Source organism: Nanorana parkeri, unplaced genomic scaffold (genome assembly GCF_000935625.1).
Source record: "Nanorana parkeri isolate BGI_ZX_2015 unplaced genomic scaffold, ASM93562v1 scaffold563, whole genome shotgun sequence".
Classification (NCBI taxonomy): domain Eukaryota; kingdom Metazoa; phylum Chordata; class Amphibia; order Anura; family Dicroglossidae; genus Nanorana; species Nanorana parkeri.
In genome coordinates this window covers 746,025-765,112 of record NW_017306831.1, presented here as the reverse complement: position 1 = coordinate 765,112, position 19,088 = coordinate 746,025, and the positions used below count along the sequence as shown (strand labels likewise).

The window sequence follows — 19,088 nt, the reverse complement described above, 5'->3', positions numbered from 1 at the left end:
CTTCCTGAGCACCCCTGGGACGCCACCCCCAGGGGGCACAACACCACGGGCTTCTGCCGCCCCCAGCCCTCCAGCCTCGATCAAGTTTCGGATCTGCCCATTATCAGGAGTCTAGAGCACCTTACAGAGGCTCGACACCAAGCGCACCCATTAACGAAGAGTCGTTAACCCGGGGTCCGCAGCCTCCTCCAGTACTCAGACAATTACACAGGCAATTGGCTACCTGTGCATCTTTGACTGATAAGAACAGATACTACACTTGATCTTAGCCAAAAGGCCGAGAAGCGATGCGATAATAGTAATAATAATAATGATGATGACAATAATATTAATAATGATGATAATAATAATCATAATAATGATTATAATAATAATCATTCTCTATGCTATGCAGGCAGATCATGGCTGGTGGGAGGGGACGGCAGGGTGCTGTGCATAGCTTCCTGAAAACATGACAGCGCCCTGCCACAGTACTCCTCTCTGCCTTGATGTAAGCTATGGGAGGAGTCAGTGGTGCAACTATAGCCATAGCAGCCCAGACGGCTGCTATGGGGCCTGGGGATGGGAGAGGGCCCCATTAGGTTGCAAAAGTAGGAGTGGTTGCAGTTGACGACAACTCTAATCCCCTGCAAAGTCTACAGTGTAAAGATGACTTCAGATGCACAAGGAGTCTTTGGGATCTTGGCATCATTACTCACAGCTTTAGAAAAAAAGGTCATCGGGCCCCCCCCCATTACATTTTTGCTATGGGACCCCGTGATCTGTAGTTATGGCCCTGGGAGGAGTCATGCAAATATCAAAATGCCTTGATGGGTAGATGTCAGTCTTGAGGAGTGGGCATGCCTAGGCAGGTTCAATTTGCATGTAGGCCACCCTAGGTAACACCCACATGTGATGCTGAGCCTCCATGATCGAAAGAACTGAAATCCAATGAATGAAAGGGGCGGGCCAGAGACAGTTAGGCTTGGAGGGGGAGGCTAGATGATGCTGGATGTCATCCAGCCAGGAAATGAGGCGGAGCTCTATCTAACTTGCTGCAGCTTCTAATGCACATTGTGAGATGCTCGCAGTGTGCAGTGACATCAGAGGAAGCAATTTCCGTCCAGGAGAGGAGCCGGTACAACTGTGCAAGACTGATGGGAAGGACGGAGCTCAGCTTTATCTCTGCTTCACTGAATCATTAGTGGCGCATAGGGACTGCTTATATCATCAGCACTGCCGCCACTTACCGGAGTCCTGGAACAGGAGCTCGTGGACCTTCTTGCCGTACAGGTTGCTGGCAGAGCACAGGACAACTTTCGGAAGCTCCGCCTCTTTCTGCAGCGTCAGGATGCTGCTCACCATGTAGCCGCTTCTCTGGGAGTGGACGAACTCGGCGTTCAGCTCGCTCACTGTGAAGTTCTTTTCGGGGATCTCGAACATGATATACGGGTCGGGGTTGGACTTGACCGTGCACATGCACTGGACGTTGTCCTTCGTCACCGTGCACTTCGATTCGGCTAAAACTAACGGCGAGACTGCGAAAGACAAAAAATGGTTTTATTTCGACCGAAACTCCAGATTGGTTGAGAAATAATCCTCAGACCTCTCCGGGTCCATTATATACATTGTAGGTGCTGTCAATATTCAATAATAGTGCCAATGCACCAACGTGAGTGCTAAGTGGGAGGGTCTGCTGCTGTCATCACATGACATGACTCTGACCAGCATACCGTTCAACACTCAGCCCTCTTCCACAGCCTCACTAAAGACAGGACCTTGTGGGAGATGCTTGTAACTCTACTGCAAGCTCTGTGCTGCTTTTTGGGCAAAGCTGTGAGTCAATGACAGGAGCAGTGGGGATGAGAATGTCGAGAAGTTCTATCCACAAACTGTGTACGGTTGTATCTAAGCACCCATCTTCAGTGGCCAGAAATATGAGACTGTCTGAGCTGCAGAGTATGAAATGCTAAAATAGCCTTTTCTTGCTCCGCCCCCCCCCTTCAGAAGCACTTACATACAACGGTGAGGTTGAAGGAGCTGTTGCTGTGTCCGTATTGATTCTCGGCCAGGCACCAATACTCCCCGTCGTGCTCGTGGGTGACGGACGGGATCTCCAGGACCAGCTCATTCTCGAAGATGGCGGAATTGATGATCTGCTTATCTTTGACGATGGAGAGGATGGGGTCGGGGTTCCCCTGCGTGTTGCAAAATATGGTGACCGCCTCGCCTTCAACTGCGACTAGCGATGAATTTACTGAAGGCTTCCACGGGGCATCTGGAAAACAGTACATTCAGACTGTTAAAAGGGTTACATTGGCTAACTGTGATCCCTACTCCTGTTTCACCTTATAATAGTAAACATCCTGCCAGAGCAGACACCACTACTGCCTAAGAGCAGACACCACTACTGCCTAAGAGAAGACACCTCTACTGCCTAAGAGAAGACACCTCTACAGCCTAGGAGAAGACACCTCTACTGCCTAACAGAAGACATCTCTACTGCCTAAGAGAAGACACCTCTACTGCCTAACAGAAGACACCTCTACTGCCTAGGAGAAGACACCTCTACTGCCTAGGAGAAGACACCTCTACTGCCTAAGAGAAGACACCTCTACTGCCTAACAGAAGACACCTCTACTGCCTAAGAGAAGACACCTCTACTGCCTAACAGAGGACATCTCTACTGCCTAAGAGCAGACACCACTACTGCCTAAGAGAAGACACCTCTACTGCCTAGGAGAAGACACCTCTACTGGCTAACAGAAGGCACCTCTACTGCCTAAGAGAAGACACCTCTACTGCCTAACAGAAGACACCTCTACTGCCTAAGAGAAGACACCTCTACTGCCTAACAGAAGACATCTCTACTGCCTAACAGAAGACACCTCTACTGCCTAACAGAAGATATCTCTACTGCCTAAGAGAAGACACCTCTACTGCCTAACAGAAGACACCTCTACTGCCTAAGAGAAGACACCTCTACTGCCTAACAGAAGACATCTCTACTGCCTAACAGAAGACACCTCTACTGCCTAACAGAAGACACCTCTACTGCCTAACAGAAGACACCTCTACTGCCTAACAGAAAACATCTCTACTGCCTAACAGAAGACATCTCTACTGCCTAACAGAAGACACCTCTACTGCCTAACAGAAGACATCTCTACTGCCTAACAGAAGACACCTCTACTGCCTAACAGAAGACACCTCTACTGCCTAACTGAAGACACTTCTACTGCCTAGAAGTTGCCACCCCTTTTGCCTATGGGAAGACATCTCTAATGCTAGGAGCAGACGCCTCTACTGCCCAGGAGCTGACATCACAGCCTCAGGAGAAGATCAACCCATTCAAGAAATTCTAACTCCATTGTTTTCAGTCACACCCCTGCTTAGCCCCAGAGTTATAAAATTATAGTGACAGAGATCTTCCTTCTTGTTAACTTACACATGACGGCCAGCCCCATGGACTTGTTGGTCCTCCCATAGTCGTTCTCCGCAGCGCACAAGTACACGCCATCATGATTGTAGGTCACGTACTCCAGCTCTAGGGTGAGGTTCCCCGTGAAGTCTTCCTTTAACAGCATATCATCCTTAAACCACATGACACGGGACGTGGGGTTACTATCGACTACGCAGACAAACGCCAACTGTGTGCCTTCTGTGGTTTCCGTGGAAGAGTTTATATCGATGATGCGCGGTGCGTCTGTAACAGACAGAAACGAACATACCCTCATGTTATATTAGGGAAACCAGGAACATGTTTGAATACCAGCTCTAGATAAATCTTGAACAGAATGGGATAAGGGTTAGAATTTTGGGATATGTCTTCATTGCTTTCTGCCCCCTCTATAAGGAATAAGGTACATTGAAGGCATGCTGTGGCCTCTTATTCATTATCATTGCATGGTATTTTTAGCTGCTGAATCAGAGCCTCTGTTGGCCATTTACAGCAAGACACTTGGCCGACTCACATTTTACATCCATTGTCACAAATCCCTTATACTCCAGTTCTTTGTCCGGATAGGTGACTTTGCAGCCGAGGCGCTGACCATTGTTCTTATGGCTCGGAAGGAATTTCAGGATGGATATCTGCTTCCAAGACATATTGTTCTCCTCCAGGCGGACGTACACCATGTGATGCTCCAGCCCCTCGATGTCCATCCACGTCACGCTGGGCTTCATGTCGGGGCAGTTGTCATCCACCAAGCATGTGATCTCCGTCTCGGAGCCTGAGATTATTTCCTGAGGCTGCACCACAAAGGGCTCATCTGGAAGCAAAGTGGACACCAACAGGATGAAAAACGTCAATCTTACATTGTGCAACCCAATGAGTTTATCACTCAGATACAGATACAGGTGCCCATTAGACAACTGCAATTTGTAGACTAATGTTCCCGGCACAGTTCCTCATACCGGAAGAACGTTCTTTTATGCTGCAGCTGTGAACTAGAAACACGCACCTGCGGACCTAGTTCTGAGACCAGTAGGGAAGCTAGACAATCTGTCACCCAGGGCAAGGGTGGCCCAGAGTTGTCCCCACCCCAAGGGCTTAACTGTAACACAGGAAAAATCAGGTCTTCAGCATTGCCAGCCAAGGCTTTGCTGTGGGGCAGAGCTGTTGAAATATCAGAAATGGATGCACAGAATTTCATATCATGTAGCAGGTAGCTGCTTGCCTTGAGATCATCTTATAGAAGTCAATGTAAAGCATGTTAGTCATAGAGTTATGGCCAAGTTAGCCAACGAATATGACCATGCTACATTTGGCCATGGCATCTAAGCTTTACCGGCCACTGGTCACGAATGGGCTAACCATGGGAAGCAGAGACACTTACCCAGTATGTAAAGGTTGGCGTGCTCGGAGTAGGTGTACTGGTTATATCCCCCCAGGTCCGCCCGGAAGTAGTACTTTCCCTGCAGCTCACTGCTGACTCGGTCAATCTGTACGGAGCAGTTGGACTCCTGGAGGTCCCCGATCATCTTTGTCCGTCCCATGTAGATCTCGTGCGCCGTGTTTGTCTTGGTTTTGAAGACCACGGGAGGGAAGTTCTTGGGGTACGGACTGTTAAAGTACCAGATGCCGTGGACCACCGATGGCCGGATGTCTTCTGGATAGTTGAAGCTGCATGGGATGGCTACGCAAGTGTCTTTAAAAGCAGAAATGGACGTCGGCATCCAAGCCGCCCAATGTCTACTCCATGCGCCTAGAAGAGAGGTCATCATAGGGTGTAAAGAGAATCTGTCACTCAACCAATGATTATAAACGTTTGCTGGATGTGATTTTTCCCCAGACAAGACAAGCTGAGATTATTCTACAGGGAAAAATTCTGGCGAATCAAAACCAAACTTACCAATTGAACCAGTGCAACTGTTTCTGAAAACATCACAGCACCCTGTCTCAGCAGTCCGCTCAAAAGCCCTCAGCCTTAATGCATGCCGTGGGTTGGCTCTTGGGAGGAGTTATGTAAATATCAAAATGCCTGGATGGGTGGAGGTCAGCCTTGAGGAGTGGGCGGACCCAGACAGGCTGTAGTTGCATGCAGACATGTGATCATGAGCCTCCATGATGAAAAGAACAGAAATCGAATGAATGAAAGGGGCGGGGTCAGGGACAGTTAGGCTGGGAGGAAAGACTCGATGATGCTGGACGTCCTCCAGCCAAGAAATTAAGTGGAGTCTACCTGACTTGCTGCAGCTTCTACTGCTCATTGTGAGAAGCTCACAGTGTGCAGTGACATCAGAGGAAGCCATTTCAGTCCAGGAGAGTAGCCGATACAATTGTGCAAGACTGAAGGGGAAGGGGGGTCAGATTAAGACAACTTTAGCCTGAAGAGAATAAAATCTCTATCTGGATGGGGTTTGTGTTGTGTCCCGGTTGCAGAATGTTTTTACCTTCTATGAGAATGAAAAGTAAAGGTAACGACTTCCACCTCCATTCCATCTTCCCCCGGAATTCCAAATCTGTTCACTGCAATAAAACAGCAACATATAAGAAACATTAGAGACGAGACAACGGAGAGACTGCGGGCTCAGGTCACATAGCTACACACAAGAATATGATGCTATAGTTTAGTCATGTGACCGTCATTTCCAAACCTCATTGGACTCCGCTTAAAGTAAGTGTCATTTGTTTGAGTCCTTAATATTGTGTGTTCGTATTGTGAACTAAACCCACAATGTGCAATTTTCAAAAAAAGCTATGATCATTGAGGAAGGAAGGAAAACAAAGGAAAGGAAACGAATAGAAATGAAAGAGGAAAGGAAAGGGGAAAGGGAAAGAAAGAGGAAAGGAAAGCAAAGGAAAGAAAAGAAAAGAGGAAAAGAAATAGGAAAAGAAAGGGGAAAGGAAGAAGGAAAGGAAAGAGGAAATGAAAGAGCAAAGGAAAGGGGAAATGAAAGGGGGAAGGAAAGAGGAAAAGAAAGGAAAGAGGAAAGGAAAAGAAAGGGGAAGGAAAAAGGAAAGAGGACAGGAAAGGAGAGGAGAGGAAAGAAAAGAGGAAAGGAAAAGAAAGAGGAAAGGAAAAGAAAGAGGAAAGGAAAGAAAAGAGGAAAGGAAAGAGGAAAAGTAAGAGGAAAGGAAAGTAGAAAGGAAATGGGAAAGGAGAGAGGAAAGAAAAGGGAAGGAGAGGAAAGGAAGAAAAGAGGAAAGGAAAGCAAAGAAAAAAGATGCAGGCAGGAAGGAGGAAATAAAATTAAAAACATAAGGGCGACAATATACAACATCTTTTTTTAATAATAATAATGAAATGAAATAAATCATAATAATCAAAAAAGAAACATAGACAGTGTTTCCTCACATTGGTGTGTCATTGGACTGCCTCTCTCTGCTTGTGCAGGGTGACTGGTCTTGTCTCCACCCCCTCCTGTAATAAAGACCAGTCAGTGGTGCTCTTTCCCCTTGTGCATGTTGACTGGTCTCGTCTCCGCCCCCTCCTGTAATAAAGACCACTCACTGCTGCTCTCACTCTCCTTCTGCTGGGTGACTGGTCTTGTCTCCGCCCCCTCCTGTAATAAAGACCGCTCACTGCTGCGCTCACTCTCCTGCAGGGTGACTGGTCTTGTCTCTGCCCCCTCTTGTAGTTTTCTGCAGGCAGCCTGTAGTGGGTGGTGCCTGCTGGGTCCCTCCCACAGCTCTGCTGTCTGTGCAGGCACAGCGATGATGTCACTGCTACTTTCACAAGGTAATATCTGGGCTTCCAAAGGCATATGGTGCACGCAAAGCGGATTTATATCCTTTGTGGCTATTAAGGAATATATGTAAATAAACATTTCTGTTCCCCAGAGTTCAGCTTTTTAAAGTGCCTCTCCCCCCTACAGGGACTTCATCCCACACTCCTTGCAGTGATATTCCTCTATAACAAAGCAGGGGAAGAATTTGCCGTGTTTGCAGATTACTCATGTGTGATCACAACACTCTGACAGCTCAGTGATGTCTGTGGGAGGAAAGTAAAAATCTATTAAACATGAATTAATAGACTCAAACATCCTGAACAGAAGACAGTTCCTGGAGTGGAAAGTCTAGAGAGGAGTCATCCACGCATATGCTGTGCCTGGGTGTGTGTGTGGGGGGCTCCGAACTTCCTGACAGTGTAGAAGACAGAAATCTGTCATAGTAAGGTGTATGTGTGTGTACTATGCACATCTACAACTCCATCTTGGCTGCTGCTTCCTCCATCAATGCTCCTTTACTGAGGGCCCTTTGAAATGTATGATGCGCTATGGTGCGTTGCAACACATGTGCATTGCCTTAGTGCATTGCGGTGCTATTTAAAATGAATGCCATCATAAGGCATCAATATATGTAATATGCAATGCAATAACCTGCAACAGTGTATAGGTGTAAATTGGCCCTTGAATGGTCATACCTGACATTACATCCAGGCACACTCAACTGCTGATCTGTAGTCTTACCCTCATTGGCTGTAGCTACCTTTCTTTTGCACCCCCACCACTCTCTTTGCCCAAGCTCTAAGCTCTATAAGCTCCAAGTCACTCTATTTGGAGCTTACCCAGGGCTGAAGACTCTCTCCCCCCTTCAGGTAACAGCACTGGTGCCTGGCGATTGGTCATTCAGAACCCAAGATTGGTCATTCAGAACCCAAAATTTGTCATTTATAACCCAAGATTGGTCAATCAGTACTCAACTGCTGATCTGCAGTCTTACCCTCATTGGCTGTAGCTACCTTTCCTTTGCTCCCTCTTTGCCCAAGCTCCAAGTGCTATAAGCTCCAAGTCACTCTATTTGGAGCTTACCCAGGGCTGAGGACTCTCTACCACCTCCTGGTTACAGCACTGGTGCCTGGCGATTGGTCATTCAGAACCCAAGATTGGTAATTTGGAACACAAGATTGGTCATTTAGAACCCAAGATTGATCATTCAGAACCCAAGATTGGTCAGGACTCAACTGCTGATCTGCAATCTCACCCTCATTGGCTGTAGTTACCTTTCCTTTGCTCCCCCGCGACTCTCTTTGCCCAAGCTCCAAGCTTTATAAGCTCCAAGTCACTCTGTTTGGGGCTTACCCAGGGCTGAGGACTCTCTCCTAGTAACGGTGCTGGTGTCTGGCGAGTGGTCATTCAAGCCAAGATTGGTCATTTGGAACCCAAGATTGGTCATTCAGAACCCAAGATTGGTAATTTGGAACCCAAGTCATTCAGGACTCAACTGCGGATCTGTAGTCTTACCCTCCTTGGTTGTAACTACCTTTCCTTTGCTACCAGGCCACTCTCTTTGCCCAAGCTCTATAAGCTTCAAGTCACTCTGGAGCTCACCCAAGGCTGAGGACTTTCTCCCACCTCCTGGTGACAGCGCTGGTACCTGGCGATTGGTCATTCAAGAACCATGATTAATCATTTAAAACCCAAGATTAGTCATTTGAAAGCCAAGATTGGTGAATAAGGACTCATCTGTTGATCTGCAGTCTTCCCCTCATTGGCTGTAGCTACCTTTCCTTTCCTCCCCTGCCACTCTCTTTGCCCAAGCTCTATAAGCTCCAAGTCACTCTGTTTGGAGCTTACCCAGGGCTGAGGACTCTCCCCCCTCCTGGTAACAGCACTGGTGCCTGCAGTCACATGCTCCTTATTCAGTATCACTTACAAGTTTCCATAAAACCCCAACCCTGTGACAGGATAGGGTAAGGAAAAGCAGCAGACTGACGAACCCATCTCTCTGTCACTCTGCTCTCACCTCTTATCAGCATGTGCTTTGCAATCCAACACACATGATTAACTCATGTGCTGCTTCTCCCTCCCTTCTCTGGGTTCTGCATGTCAGTGGTTTGCAAGATGCCAATACCAAGTTAAATTTGGGTACTCACACTGCTTGTGTTAGAACAAAACACATGAATGATCACAGAGCTGCATTCATTTGTATATTTTATATCTGCCGGAGTTCTGCTTTAAAGTCCTAGATGTACGCCATTCAATTCATGAATCATAATTGCCTGCTTGAGCTGTGTGATTGTTCACAGATCAGAGGGTTCTACAGGGAATTATCCTGATGACTCAACAATTGACCCAATTCAGCCATCTAGAAGTAAAGGATTAAAGTTGAAGTTCACTTTGCTTATATTTTGCCTTGTCTGGTTCCTTTCTCCACCCCCACCCTCACCCTCACCCTCACCCTCACCCTCACCCTCACCCTCATCCTATTTTCATTACATACCTTTTTTTAGACCCAGTCATCACTGGGTCTCTGAGCTGCTCTATGCAATCCAGGCACACAGGGCCGGTGCTGCCACTAGGCAAACTAAGCAGCCGCCTAGGGCTCACTGCTGCCTAGGGCTCACAACCCCCCGTCTATTTCAAATTGCTGGTCTTATAAATAGCTGGTCTTGCCTAGGGCGCAAAATAGTCTAGCACCGGCCCTGCAGGCACATCATAGCTGGTGGGAGGGGCCAGCAGGGTGCTGTACATAGCTTCCCAAAAACATAGAGGCACCCTGCTTCAGTACTCTTGATAAGAGCCCAAGCAGTGGGCTGGCTCTTGGGAGGAGTTATGCAAATATCAAAATGCCTGGATGGGTGTCAATCTGGAAGACTGGGTGTTTCTAGGTATTTGCATACAGACCACCCTAGGTAACACCCACATGGGATGCTGACCCCATGATTAACAGAACTGAAACCCAATGAATAAAAGGGGTGGAGCCAGGGACAGTAAGAATAGAGAAAAAAATCGAAATAGACATATGGGAAAAGTTTCACCAGCCAAACGGTTTGTATTTCTGTCCCTTTAGAGCTGAGATATACACAGCTCTGCCAAACCAGGGCACTGACCTCACCTTTCTCTATTACTATGTTAAGCAATACAGCTTGGTCACCTCCCCTCCCCCAGCCTGTGACTGCTGCTGTGCACATGAGCAGAGGTGTGACGTTTCAGTCTGCTGCTGTTCATGTTGTAAATGAGCAGCAGCAGACCGAAAAGTCATCCCCCTGCTAACTTAGCTTTCTGTCCAGCACATGTGCACAGCAGAACACCTGATTGGCTCCTAGTGTTCTACTGTTCGGAACACTAAGATACCAAGTCACAATCCGGTACTAGAGGCAGGGCCGGATTTACTCGCTCTGCTGCCCCAAGGCCAGGTTCCTCAATGCACACGCCTACCTGCCAAACCCCCACCATGGAGAATGGCAGACCTGCAGGCTGCATGCAAGTGATCTCGTCGACATCGCTGAGATCACTTTTACAAAACAAGCGGCGGCTTCCCCGAAAAATGTATAAATCAACTACCCGCCCGGCGCCCGGAACTGCATATCGGGAGATAGGAGTTCCACACCCCTGCTGCCCCAAGGCCAGGCCTTGGTTGGTCTTGTGAGAAATCCGGCCCAGACTAGAGGCATTTAAAAATACATCTAAGGGGTCTGCTTCATTGTAAGGGAATCTGCCTGGAAATGAGTTACATATTTGGCAAGTTCGGGAGCAGAGAATCATTTCAGAACTTCGGCCGCTCCCCCGGAAGGCGTCGCGATATTTAAAGTCAGATCTGAAAAAAGGGGGGACGGTGGGAGCAGCTGTGCCATCTCGTGCTGGGAAACAGAAGAGGCCCGGCCATCTTGGCCGTCCATCTCCTGGCCAGCGGCCAAGCGATAAAGGCACAATAGCGCCCGTTGTTTTGTGACTTCACAGCCGCCATTGAGCCGGGAGTGACGGCGCACAAGAGTTGTTTTGATGGCACTGTGCAGATCAAGCCAACACTTGAGTCACTTCCACTCGCAGGAGGAGCGGCGGCAGCGAGGAGGAGGAGGAGGACCAGGCTGTCATCTGCTTAGAAGAGAAGGTCTCACACTTGTTTTCTTACAGTTTAACACCTTCCTTACCTCTACGCGTAATAACGAGGTGGAAACTTGAACATTAATGTACATATGTGAACCCTAAAATATCCCTTGTTACATCTAAGGGTTGCTGATCTCCTGCAGCCTCTTCGAAGCCTACGTGTGGTCCAGCAATGGCTACCCGGGTGGGCTTTCTGATGGTGACAGCAGTGGACCATGCCTGCGCACTAGGGGTCAACCCAGGCACTTGTGGTCGCTAATGAGAGTACATGTGATAAGGTGACAACTCTATAGCACAATTGGGAAACAGGTCAAAAGTGTCACCCTTTTTCAGGAAGTGCCTGAACCAAGACCATCTTGGTAGGATCACTGGTCTTCCTAGACTGCAGTTTGCATACCATCCTTGGATGGACTAATGTTGCCTATCTACGTATCCTTCTAATCAATATCATTCAATTGATCATTGGATGCAACTAAGCTGATTGAAATGCAAACCAAGAGACCCTCCATTTGAAAGGTTTAGAGAGCTTTTTGAATGTGCCACATCGCTCAGTTGTAGCCGGATATTGTCTATCACTCCTAATTGCTCAAACAAGCATCTGCAAATGTATTGAAAGTTAGCCGTAATACAGATCAATTACACTATTGGTTATAATAAGTCATTTACATTTATTACTGATCAATATTTTTGGCCAGTCACAAGTGCGGCACAATACTGTATGGCAGAGGTAGGTAAACTCTGGCCCTCCAGCTGTGGTGCAACTACAACCCCCATTCGGCATTGCAATACTCTGACAGCCACAAGCATGACTCCCAGAGGCAGATGCATGTCGGGACTTGTAGTTTCCCCATAGGGTTGATTTATAAAGCGTTTGCACAGCGAGCAGCTGCGGGAATGACATTCACAGTCCATTATGGCAACTAGATGGAGCCGAGGAACATAGGTATCTTTAGGCTCCTTGGCTCCCCTCCCAGGTTCCTTATTGGCCAGGAAGCTGGCTCCATGTTAATTGGCACTCCTTGTCCTTCTCTTTCTTGGATTCCTTGGCTTCTTGTTCTTCTCTGACCTGAATACCCAACATTCCTTGTCCTTCCCTTTCTTGGATTCCTTGGCTTCTTGTGCTTCTCTTCCTGGTGCTGAGACATCTCCTTTTTCCTGTCGCAACCTCTTTTTCTTTCTAATATTCCTCCGTAATGTCTTCCATGCCAACACACCTGTAGCACTGGACCCTCAAATAACTGGAAATCCAAAACTTGGTTGTGTCCTCCCATAAATAACCAAAGGTCAACTTCAACAAACCATCCCTGCTGTACGCCTCAATAATATTACATTGGGACCTAAGCGTTGGACCTGGTGGGCATAACCTGTTATTTACTACGTTCCTACTTGAGGGTCTACTTGGGGGTCTCTACTTGGGGGTTTCTATTTGAGGGTCTACTTGAGGGTCTCTACTTGAGGTTCTACTTGAGGTTCTACTTGAAGGTCTACTTAAGGGTCTACGTGAGGGTCTACTTGAAGGTCTACTTGAAGGTCTACTTGAAGGTCTACTTGAAGGTCTACTTGAGGGTCTACGTGAGGGTCTACTTGAGGGTCTACTTGAGGGTCTACGTGTTTGTAGCCCATACTGTGTTCCCAATAGTGTGTCGTAGTAATGCACATTATTTTGAATGGCACTCCAATGCACTAAGGCATCGCACGTGCATTGCAACACACCGCAAAGGACAGTAGTGCCAAAAATGTTTCATGTCTGATTTTCGGCATGCTAGTGTGCTTTGACAGCCCACTTACATCAATGGACTGCCTTAAAGCGATGCATGTTAGTTACCTTGCAAAAAATGCAAATGTAGATTTCTTTTTTGTTCAAACAAATTTTGCCTCAGCAGCTCAACGAGCAAAATCGAGGTTCCTCCTTCTTTACAATTTCATGGAATTCACTGCGCTCATCTCTAATATTTACAGCCGGTATTTTATTTCTTTGTACGATACAAAGAAAAGTGTCTCCTGGGGAAGGTGAGCTAATAGTACGCAATTATCTCTCACCCCGGCTGCTCTCTCTATAGGCCATCAGTAGTCACATTGCTCTCTTCTGATCCGGGCCCAGGTGAACTTGTCTGTGAATCCGACGTGCCGCAGAACAAAGCCACTTCCAAATAAAAAACCTTCCACCACCGCCTCCTGTGCCGGCATTCTGGTCGAGAGATCATTAAAGTCGGGCGGCAGTATGGTGTTGTTATATTCTGCTGTATTATGCAGATGAAGTCAATCAAAAGGAAAATAAACAGGGAATAAACAGATTGGAGACATACGACGCCGAGTAATAGCAGGCAAAAAATGTAACTCATAAAATAATTCCGGGCACGAACTTCCATTTATGTATCAAACAAAAGGGCTCTTCTACGCTGAATCTAAAGGTTGAAACGGGATGATTTTCCTGTAAAACGGAGCCAGCAAGGGAGAGGGATTGAAAGAGGGAGTGGAGTGTGATGGAGAGCAATGGAATGATGGCGAGAGAGAGAGAGAGAGAGAGAGGATAAAAATTAGAGAGGGAGAAGAGAGAGAGAGATGAAAAGAGAAGAGATGCTGGAAGGGGGAATGTGATGATGAGAGAGGGAGAGTTAGAATTAGAGATCAAGGAGAGAGGGAGGAAGGGATGCGGAAGAGAGAGATGGAGAGAGAGAAGGGGGAGAGAGAGCAAAAAATAGGGGGCAGATAGAGAGAGAGAAAGGCTAACAGAGGGAGTGGAGTGCAGTGGTGTCACAAGGGGGAGCGGGGAGTGTGGTCCGCATCAGGTGACACCATCAGAGGTGGTGACACCAAAATGACTGACAATTATTTTGGTGTCACGCCCTCTTAAAAGTCAGGCATTTGGTCATGGACCAAGAGCCAGACAGCAGCACAAGAGAGAGGGGGGATCCGGCGGCATACCTGATCCCGCCTGGTCAATATCCCCTCCACTCTTTGCCGGCGTCAATCACCATAAAGGCCGCCAGCAGTGAAGTACATCACCACAAACCCATGATGACGTCACGACAAGGACAACATAACACATGCGTGGCGGCCGTACCGAGTGACACTCACTCTGGTGCTGCTGCTGGTGGAGTGTGATGGAGAGTGGATTAAAGATTAAGGGAATGAGGGAGAGAAGGAGGAAGGGATGGGGGAAGACAGAGATAGAGAGAAGGGGGGAGAGAGAGCGAAAGAGAGACATATGTTGTATATGTTGATCACCTGTATGCTCAGTGATATGTATAATGCATGGTCCCGTAGCTATGTATACGGAGCTACGTTTGTGAAAAACCCGAATGAAAACTATGAAATAGAAAGAAAGAGAGACGGAGAGAGATAGAAAGAAAGAGACTTTTAAAGAGAGAGTGAAGTGTGATGGAGAGAGAATTAGTGATCACGGAAATGATGGAGAGAGGAAGAGAGGGATGGGGAAGAAAAAGATAGAGAGATAAAAGAGAATGGGTGGGAGAGGAACGTAGAGAGAAATGAAATGAGAAGAGAGGCTGGAAGGGGAAGTGGAGGGTGATAAAGATCAAGTGAATCACTGGGGTGGGGATGGGAAGAGAAAGCAAAGGGAAGAGAGTATGAAAAGAGTGAGAGAGAGAGAGAACGGGCGAGAGAACAAATGGGAGAGGGAGAAGAAAAAGGAAAGGGAGAAAGAGAGGGAATGGAGAGAGAAAACATAAGTGATAGTGAAGAAAAACAAAAGAAAGAGATAAAAGGAATGGAAAAGGAAAGAAAGAAAGAAAGAAAGAAAGAAAGAAAGAAAGAAAGAAAGAAACAAAGAAAGAAACAAAGAAAGAAAGAAACAATAGTTGAGAGAGACTGAAAACAAGAAAAAATTATCCTACTTACCAGTAAATGTGGTTAATTAAAAACAAAAACAAAGACTTTGTTGCCAATGAGCTACAAATTAGATTTAAGCTTTTGTTCTGCAATTGTCATCTTATATTGGAGGTGACTGGTGACCTTGGGACACGGGGGATTGTAGTAAGCTAACATGCACTGATAAGAGATACAAGGATAAAGACCGGCAGAAAAAGAGGGGTTGTGAGGAGGACAGAGGACCGGAGAGGAGGAGAGGAAAGCGAGAGAGACAGAGGACAGGAGAGGAAGGAGAGATAGAGAGACAGAGGAGAGAAGAGAGGGACAGAGGACAGGAGGAGAGGAAGGCGAGAGGGAAAGAGGACAGGAGAGGAGGAGAGAAAGGAGAGAGGGACAGAGGACAGGAGAGGAGGAGAGAAAGGAGAGAGGGAAAGAGGACAGGAGAGAGGGACAGAGGACAGGAGAGGACGGAGAGAGAGAGACAAAGGAGAGGAGAGAGGGACAGAGGACAGGAGAGGAAGGCGAGAGGGACAGAGGACAGGAGAGGAGGAGAGAGAGAGACAAAGGAGAGGAGAGAGGGACAGAGGACAGAAGAGGAGGAGAGGAAGGGTAGAGGGACAGAGGACAGGAGAGGAGGAGAGAAAGGAGAGAGGGACAGAGGACAGGAGAGGACGGAGAGAGAGAGACAAAGGAGAGGAGAGAGGGACAGAGGACAGGAGAGGAGAGGAGGAGAGGAAGGGTAGAGGGACAGAGGACAGGAGAGGGGAGAGGATGGGTAGAGGGACAGAGGACAGGAGAGGAGGAGAGCATGGAGATGTGTGTGGCTGGGCAGAGGGAAAACGTAACAAAAGGAGAAGAGGGGAAAACACGGCTCGGTGCTCACAGTTGCAATATTTTTGGGGAAAGAAGCGGAGGAAATAAAGACACGGGGATAGACATGAAAAGGAGCCACAGAACCCAACAAAAGTTGCTGTTTCAGTTCCTCAGTACACAGTGGTTGAGGGATGACTCGTTCCTGTTTCAAGCAGCAACAATGGAAACAATATAGATAGAGAAATACTTGACTTTGAATATTGCCCCCAAGGCCCCCTCCTCCCCCCCTCCCGGGACTCTCCGCAGAGCCATCAATGATAAAACTACTTTCTTTCATCAGCACATCCCACAACGCTAACACAGTGACCACAAGCAGGCCCCGTTTTCATTGACAAAGAAACAATGTTCTTTATGTTGAAATATAAAATATACTTGTCTTTCCGAGCGGGACAAGAAGACCAAACATGTCCCCGAACAATGGCGCTGTGTGTGTGTGACTACGCCCTGCATAGGCCTTCCATTGTGGAATCACATTCATCCGCGCTCGCTGTATCTGCTCCGGGCTTTGTTTCCAGGGCTGTATCTTCTGTGCTGGCTTTGTAGATACTATGGAAAGTTTATGGGGCGATTTATTGACATTTTGCCTTTCATTGGAGTTCTTTCCGATGGTTTTACCTTTTATATAAAGCTGTTCTGGGCAACTCATCTGCTTAAATGTCATATGTGAACAAATGCAGATGAAAGTGCTTCTGCAGATAACTTTGCCCAGCTATGGAGTCATTAATACATCATTAACTGTATTTTAAGTAATGTAAGCGCCAGAATTTGAGTTGGTACCAGCCTTTTAAAGCCCTTGTATAGCAGAGCTCAGACCGTAAATGGAAAAAGCAGCACAGAAATCCAATTAGTTCATGTGATTACAAGGAGCATGCTGATAGGAGGAGGAAGCAGTGTGACGGAGAGATCAGCGCATCACCGTGCTGCCTCTCCTTTCACAGGCTTGGGGGCAGGTTCAGTACGACCTTGACCTCAGAGGAAGTGGGTTGAATGATGCCGGCCATCTGACTTGAGGACATTTAGTGGCGAAAAAGAAGTACTGCGGAGGGGGTTGAAAGCTTTACACTGAATATTGCGCAATGGCTGCTTTTTTTTATCATTTAATGGGCTATTCTTTTTTATCTTGTTATTTTTGGCTTGAGTTCTGCTTTAGGCGCCGGAATTTTGTTGTCCATGGTAACCAGACTGCACCAATCAATGTTTTATAACAGGTCATATTAAACGACCCTCCTCTCTCTGCTGGCGTCCATCACCAAGATGGCCGCCGACAGGCGTCAAGCAGATGGCAGCGCATGCGCGATGATGTCATCGCGCCTCCGCGATGACGACACGGTGGACTGTCACCGAGTCTGGCGACCGGCCTCGAGATGCCCCTGCTTAAAAGGCTCAGCTTCCCTTCCCTGGGACTAGTTTGCAGACTGAGAACAGGAGCATAGTTAGAGATCATGTGACCCCAGACCACTGGCGGAACTACCGTGGTTGCCGGTAGCTGCCAAGTCACCCACATTGCCTCCTGGGACTACAGCTCCCAGCATGCAGCTCCCTCCTGGGGGGGACGCTTTGTAGCGCTGAACTTTCTAGTAACGCCTCTGCCCCAGGCACATGTGACTTATGACGTCCTTGTGTAGAAGCTCCACCCCTTGGCGCCATATCTAATCTGGCTGCCAGAACTGCAAAGCTTCTTCTGACTCCTCTTGGTATCCCCTGCAGCCCTTTTTCCTCTGCAGTGTTCTTGCTGGATTTAGATGTCCAGAGGTGGCCAGAACAAGCTGCACTGCGTCGGAGCGATGCAGCGCCATGCATTCCGAATGGCACCCCTAATGCACAGTTGCAGTGCAGCACTGCCGAAAATGCTTCTGTTTAGGTGCAATGGGCAACGCATTCAATTGAGTGGGCTGTTTAACAAGACACATATAAATGTGCGGCATGATATGCGTGAACATGCGCACGTTAATGCGGCGCATCACTGCGAAAGGGCCCCAACAGTCTCTTGTCACGTGTGCAGGCTCTTGCATTGAGCAAATGGTAAAAAAGAAACATCATAACAGGAAAAATCTGCCTACCATTCTAATGAAGCCACACCTATTTAAGTGCATCGATTCAGGTTAAGCCACGCCCACTTCACTGCGGGGACGTCACCTATGTACTGCTTTGCCAAGGTGATGTCTCTAAAACAAGATATCAAAAAGCTGCCACAAGCTTATGTTTCAGTCTTCACTCACCCCATCAAGGCTTTATTTGGGCATAGGTCCACCTTCACTGCAGCGCCGCTCACAGACCTGGCTATGCTGTCTGGCAGGGAGGTATGGATCACATGACTAGCTGAGCACAACTACCAATCGTTTATCAGTCACTTCACTGTGCACGTTCACCTTTCCACATTCTTTTTTTTTTTTTGCCTGGAGCTCCCCTTTAACCCAACCCAGTGGACAGACCGGGGCTTCTGTAGCGCACTCGCAGCCGTCACGTTGTCTCTGAACACTGCCGACAACAAAAGCTCAGCAGGAACCCGCCAGCTCTTCTAACAATAGATAGTAATTATTAGAGTCGATTACCCCGAGCTGTCTCATCCTCTGCTAATATTTTATTTCTGGAAGTAATAGCTACTGTGCAGAGATAAACGGGTATATTTGGGGCTGCGAACGGCGGGTGGGCGGTGCGCTGCTTTCTCCTGTGATTACGGGAAGGCAATTATAGGCCATTATAGACGCAGAAAAGTTACAGTCCCGGAAAAAAAAATGTATGAGATGTAACAAAGTATATGTAACAATAATGTACAGATTCCCCCGCAGACCGCTCATCTCCTCCAGACATTAAGGCATTTAAACATTTGCATAACTCCTCCCAAGAGCCCGCCCACTGCTTACATCAGGCATGCTGAGGCATTTCAGTTATTTCAATCATGGGGCCTCAGCATCACATGTGGGTGGTCTAAGTGCAAATACAGCCTGCTTAGGAACGGCCACTCCTCCAGAATGACACACACCCATCATGGCATTTTGATATTTGCATAACTTCTCCCAAGAGCCCGCCCACTGCTGGCATCAGGGCCGAGGGCTCTTGAGAGGAATACTGAGGCTTATTTCATTTCTTTCAATCATGGACGCTCAGCATCACATGTGGGTGGCACTTAG

The 19,088-nt window shown here is 47.6% G+C and overlaps 1 protein-coding gene across 3 annotated transcripts in view; it reads right to left on the bottom strand.

The window, feature by feature from the left end:
• Positions 1-19,088, bottom strand: part of MAG (myelin associated glycoprotein) — a 53,971-nt gene that overhangs the window by 11,445 nt on the left and 23,438 nt on the right. For 2 of the 3 annotated variants that reach the window (XM_018562188.1, XM_018562190.1), the window contains exons 3-8: positions 5,875-5,950; positions 4,818-5,186; positions 3,954-4,250; positions 3,428-3,685; positions 1,997-2,257; positions 1,230-1,517 (exon numbers count right to left, since the gene is read on the bottom strand). In XM_018562188.1, the coding sequence (XP_018417690.1) occupies positions 1,230-1,517; positions 1,997-2,257; positions 3,428-3,685; positions 3,954-4,250; positions 4,818-5,186; positions 5,875-5,923 (1,522 nt within the window). In that variant the 5' untranslated portion in view covers positions 5,924-5,950. The remainder of the gene's footprint in view (positions 1-1,229; positions 1,518-1,996; positions 2,258-3,427; positions 3,686-3,953; positions 4,251-4,817; positions 5,187-5,874; positions 5,951-19,088) is intronic. The other variant, XM_018562189.1, reaches the window with a different exon arrangement.